Source organism: Phragmites australis, chromosome 3, assembly GCF_958298935.1.
Source record: "Phragmites australis chromosome 3, lpPhrAust1.1, whole genome shotgun sequence".
NCBI lineage: Eukaryota > Viridiplantae > Streptophyta > Magnoliopsida > Poales > Poaceae > Phragmites > Phragmites australis.
The window spans coordinates 48,283,176-48,289,175 of record NC_084923.1 but is presented as its reverse complement, the minus strand read 5'-3'; the positions used below and the strand labels follow the sequence as shown (position 1 = coordinate 48,289,175).

The window sequence follows — 6,000 nt, the reverse complement described above, 5'->3', positions numbered from 1 at the left end:
CGGCAAAGGCGCCGGTAATGGGCGCGCGGCGGTCGCACAAAGGGTAGCTGGGCCGTCGGCGGCCGAGTCGAATGGCTCGTCGGGGAAGAGGAGGAGGCGATCCGGAGGTCAGAGACGAGAGAGCGTCGTTTAGGTCGATGTACCGTATAGGATCTCCCATGATTGATAGCGTTTTGCCCGTCCATGCATCGCCATGGCCAAATGACAGGATAGGATCCTTGCGTAGGATTGGAGCCGGAGGAATGGTTCCTAAGAAATTTCATGAGACCATACCAGCCGACAACGAGAGTCGTCGTCCTTGTAGACCGGGGGTCTTCCCAGGACCAGGGGAAATAGACAGTTCATTCCATGAGAAAGTGACCGGCCTTCGCAGCACAAGATGCCCTCCGAGGTATGTGTTAAGACTGGGAAGCTTGCACGTTGGTTCAGACTAGAGACGTCCACGCTTCTCTGTTCTCTCTACTGAAACCTTTGGGAAATTGACGAGTGTTTGTGTCGTGAAGGTCACAAAATGGGCACGAAATGGCACTAGACGAATTCAGAAATCAGCTTACCGCCACGCACTGCAGTTGCCGTTCGGTCAGGTTCAGACTGTCAAGTCTGAACTCTACTGTAAGATCGTTTCGAAATAATTGCAACAGTACACGCCACTTAAAAAATATTGCGGCAGGCATGTTCACTTGTTCCGCAGACACCAGGGAAATCTGAAACTCTCTTTTCCTCGAACACTAAAACTTGAAAAAGACCACCCTGGTCTGAAATGAATATCTTCCCATAGTTCGGTTTAAAATATGCATCCTAGACTAACAAGACATCCAGGAACAGTAGTATATCATGGAAGAGTAAATTGTACACATGAACTTTGCTAACTTTCAAATTGTCTTGTATTCAAGTATGCCTCCTTAACAAATCTTGGCAAAGGAGAACATTCAAGCCAGAGTTCCATGCCTCGAAATTGCACTTAATCAAGCATTCAAACCTTCCAAGGTCTGAGTAGAACAATCAACAGGATGAAGATAAAGATGAACGGCCTACAATTAACACATAATCACAACATGAAAATAAGCAGCAAGCGGGGATCTTGCTCGGGGAGGTAGTTCCAACTCAAAAACATGCTGTTCCTATTATCTTGACATCACCTGACCGGCACATGCTGTTCTGCCTTTTGACCTCCTTTGATCAAAATAGAACACGAAGACATTTGGACCCAGCTGCAACAGACAAATCACTTCCATGTTGTTTCAAAATTTCATGAAGGAATGAGAATGACAGAGCAAAAGGAACAGATAAACCCAAGTACAAGATACCAGATTATCCTCAGGTGCGAGATTCAGGATCAAATTATGCAATACCTGCAATTTTCCATCAACTCCAGAAAGTAATGGAGCGTGAGGATCGGTAAAAGGTATTTCCCTTCACAGAAATTATCCAGCTGTCTTGTAAGAGGATTCTCACAGTAAAAACATAAGGCTTGTCATTGTTTGCATATGCCAAACAACTAGTGGAGGATATTACCCTTGCATTGGTCAAAATTTCAACTAAATTGGCGATCCACTGATGCATGTTGAAGTCTTCCGTAAACATGCTAGAGGCTAACTTTTATTTCAGACAAGTAGACATAACAAGCACTAACAGGTTACAAGCCACATAGTTTTCAGAAAAGCGAAGAGAATAGCTTGTCTTCCGGGGGGGGGGGGGGGGGCAATTCAAAGGTATGTACAGAAACCACAAGATAAAGATGCCAGCCTCTCAGGAATCACATTTCAAAACACCTTCGCCCTATGGCAACCCAGCGCCCCATGCTGTCTGCAATGTAGATGAAACTACTGAGGAGGCAACAAGCACATTAACAAATGAATCGGTCTTACCATTGTTCATATCAATATGGTTATAGTACTATAATTACCTTCAGCTCTCAGAAGAGTGTGGAGCATTTTCATCAGATGAGGATGAGGATGGATCTGAGAATGCGCTCAAAGCAGAGAAGATAGGACTACCAGAATGGTTGCCTCCATTACGGTTAGTACTTTATGTATCACTACTGCTTGCAGCAGCACTGTCCCCGTCACTGTTCACAAACCCAGCAGTTCTTGCTGATTCACATGGGTTTTTCGATTCCTCAGTAGGCAACTGATATCGACAGACTGGGCAAGAACTGTGGAGCTCCAGCCATGGAAGGATGCAATGAGAGTGGAACTTATGCTGACAGGGCATCTCCTTTGCTTCTTTACCCATTACAAAATCCTCAAGACAGACTGAACAGCCCAACACTTCCTGGATGTTCACGGTTGGCAATGCAGCTACTGCTTCCTTCTTGGCAGGTGGTGTGCCAGAACGATTGAGGTCACTCTCTGCCAAACGCTGCAAGAGAAGATCCAAGCCAGAACCAAGAAAGTAATCCCCAAGTGACACACCAGAACTTGTGATGCTAGGGTCCTCTTGGTTGTCATCAGGTCCAAATGTTCCTTGGAGAATAATAGCCTCATTGTTAGAGTTGATCAGAATAAGGCTCTCTGTCCTCTCTCTCCCTCCATCCCTCTGCCTCTCCCTTTCCCTCTCCCTATCCCTCCGACTCTCCAGCTGCCTCTCCCACTCCCTCTGTCGCTCCCGCTCACTCTCCCTTCTTTGTCCCTCCATGTCTCTCTCTGTATCACTGTCAATGTCATCCAAGCCCCTTATGTCATCACGGAGAGTTTGGAGCAGCCTATCAAACACCGATGTGCCCCTCCTCCTTCGCCTTCTACTGGAATCTTCACGCTCACGCTCATGGTCTGAATCGTCGTCGTCGTCGTCCTCATCCATGATCACCCTCCTGAGTCTTGATCGCCGTGACGAGCCCCCCAACATCCCAAGCAGCAGTGGAGCCAAAAGCGAGAGTCGATCCGACCTCGAGTTCATCGCTGGTTCGAAGCCTTCAGAGTCCATTTCCTCGACAAATCCTTCCTCACAATTAGGACACTTCATCTCCGGCATAGGAAAATCAATCACCTCCTCACAGCTGTGGCACCAATATCTAACTCCCTGAACTTCATCCATCTTGCAAAACACTTTCAACACTTAATCTTTTCCCTCGGTATAGTATCTTGCAGCCCTAACTCACCCTTGAATACTTATACTACACACATGAACTATCAAGAGATCTACCAAGTCAAGAAGATGGCTTCCTTCAGTGGCCTGATAAAGCTATCCTTGGCACCCTGAAACATATTTCCCCCATGAGCATCTGTACTTATAGATCAAAAACTTTAAAACACACACAAAGAGTAAGGTACCGATAGATCTAACAAAGAAAGGCAAACCAGTAGCTTGCAAGTGTAATCCACAATGAACAAGCAAGAAAGGCAGGATATTTCGTGGAAACTTTCTACACAGGCATCTGCAACTAAAGCACATATGCCTTCATTCGCGAGCAAGAAACCTAGTCAAGAATCACACACACGAAGCAAACCCCAGTACTTTCGGTTTCTGCGAAACCGGGGGCCGCGCCGCTGGATCCAAGAAAGCGAGAGCAAGCCTGCTACCTCAAGACTACTCTAACACTACAGAATCTTGCATCAAAGCCAAATCAAAGCAAGCAAGAACACAGGATCTGCACTGCGACCTCATCTAAACCCTACCGCTTGCCAACGGGGAAAAGATAAAGGATCGGACGAAATAGAAGTCCACGAAGTTGAAATTCGAAAGGGAGGAGGCTGGAACCATTACCTTGGAGCCTACCGGTGCGGGATTCGGCTGCCATGATTCCTCTGTGCGCCCTGCGTCGAGGAGCAGTTTTGAGTGACAGGTTTGAAGGGAAAAGGGATAAGTTGTGCAGAGAAGAAACTACGCGGAAGGTCACAGATTCGCGAGTTGAGCCTCTTATATATAAATTAAACTAGGTAATATCTGGATAACCATCAAAGCATGTAAAGATGATCCAATCAAATACTCATATATTATAACGAAAGTAAAAAATTTGCATACGATAGCATTGTTCACTCATAAAAACAGCTGGTACAAGCCGATGTGATCAGTGTAGCGTAGTGTGTGCTCGGGCCAGTAATGGACAAGTGCATCAAACAATCTACATGCTGAGAGAATATCTCCAGTGAGATAGAGGCAAAATTTAGATGAGTACTTTCCTCGTGTACATGGACGCCGACTCTCCATGAGTTCCATATTTTATGAGTACATCTTCTTCATTCTCAACAATTTGGAAAAAATGCATCAAGGACCTTTCCACCCTGCATTATTAGAATGATCTACTGTAACATTAGTACATACTATTGCGTAAACAAAACACAAAATAAAAGAAAGACAGTGACTAAAACTCCAGTGGCTGAGGCATGCTATTGTTAAGCAGAGGCTGAAAACACTCAAACCTACAAGGAAAATAAAGATGAACAACTAAGTAAATGAATAAAGACTAAAGAAGCACATTTTGGTTAAAGGGGAAATTGTAAAAGTTGAGAAATGCATTTAGGGATGCTTAGACATTTATTTTTCAGAAAAAAGGATAATTTGGCAAATTTTGGATGGCAGGACTTCTAAAGAAATTCTGAAAAACTATAGCCTTTTGCTTTTGCTTTAGTTTAAGAGGAAGAGCAAAAACCTGCAGATTATATTTCGTCCAAATCGGCACGTCGGCACGCAGAGATCGGGCCTTTGCACCCATGGAAGCAACAAACAAATTGTATAAGAGACTGCGTCTTTGCGCAACCATTTTGTTCAGTAAGGCTCTCAACATACTTCTTCAGCTCGCAAACAGTGTTCTCAAGGTCCTCCTTGTCTGCTTGAGCTCATTCAACTTTTCATTTGCCATCTTTATCTCCGTAGTCAACCTCTGAACTTCTTCATGAGACTGAGCAAGTTCTTAATTGCCATCTTTAACTTTCGTGTCCATGTCTGTTGCTCAAAAAAAGACCAAAAGAAGACCCAATTAGTTCATGAACCACACTAATCAGAGATGCAATCCTTTTACTGTGAGTCACATTTGAACAGCATGCACAGCTTGAGCATTGAGATTAAAAAATGTGATTCCAGACTGAATAATAAGTGTATAGCGTTGAATTGCTAATTTGATCGGCATACATTCAATAGAACAACGATATGAATATCATGATGGATAGACCACATGCAAATGCATAAACATGAGTTCAGCAGGCTGTAAGCTTGGCTTTGAAGTAAAGAAAAACTCTCTTTGGTAAACATGACTAAAAGATAGTGAAAAGCTCACCGCTGAGATTTTTCTTGAGCCATTTGGAGTTCTTGGGACTGATATGGCTAACCCACCACCATGAGTACTACCTTGAGTTGTGACGAACCAAAACTAACATTGGTGCCGAACAGGAGCACAGACCACTTCAACCAGTAAATACCTCATCTCATCAACATTTAGAACTGTGCAAAAATGCAAAATCTTGTCCTCAAAATCGTGAAAGATATCAACTTCCCCACTTTTTAAAATGTGGGATCAACGAAATTAGCTCATACAGTCTACAAAATAGTAAATTTTCATATAACTAACATTTGGCTATAACCAACTAAAATCTGCAGAGTAACACAACAACCACAACTTACCCTAAGAACACTCTACATTATGACTTATGACAGGAAACAAGGCAAGGACATGTGTCTCAGTCTTATTTTGAGGTACATAAGCTTTTGGTCACACTACATTACCTCATTTACTTCATACGTTGTAACGCAAGAAACAGATGACTGTGTAACTATATCACCAATTATATTTCTAGATGCTTATAGCGAATTAATTTCAGAACATTTTTACCAATTATACATGTATTATTTGGTGCCAAATAAGATTTCAAATATATGAACCATATAGGATATTTCATATTATAACCATTATAACCCTGAACCATGCGTACATATAGAAGAAGCAGCAAACCTCAATTATCCAAATCCATGTATTATCTGATTTTACTGGAAGCGGGATAAAGAAGGTATGGTTCCAAGTTACATATAAAAATTAAAATTTTGAACTAAATATTTTTCTTTTTG

General features: G+C 42.9%; 1 protein-coding gene across 3 annotated transcripts; it reads right to left on the bottom strand.

The window, feature by feature from the left end:
• Positions 1–945: 945 nt before the first annotated feature.
• LOC133913626 (E3 ubiquitin-protein ligase SIRP1-like) lies at positions 946–3,852 on the bottom strand. Of its 3 annotated transcripts, none has more exons than XM_062356825.1 (3): positions 3,700–3,852; positions 1,907–3,197; positions 946–1,826 (listed from the first exon to the last, which is right to left on the bottom strand). In XM_062356825.1, the coding sequence occupies exon 2, from the start codon at positions 3,034–3,036 to the stop codon at positions 2,029–2,031; it is 1,008 nt and encodes a 335-aa protein (XP_062212809.1). In that variant the 5' UTR covers positions 3,037–3,197; positions 3,700–3,852; the 3' UTR covers positions 946–1,826; positions 1,907–2,028. The 3 variants fall into 3 exon arrangements, with proteins under 3 accessions (XP_062212809.1, XP_062212810.1, XP_062212808.1); XM_062356826.1 differs by having other exon boundaries at positions 946–1,823; XM_062356824.1 differs by having other exon boundaries at positions 946–1,806.
• Between the last annotated feature and the right edge of the window lie 2,148 nt (positions 3,853–6,000).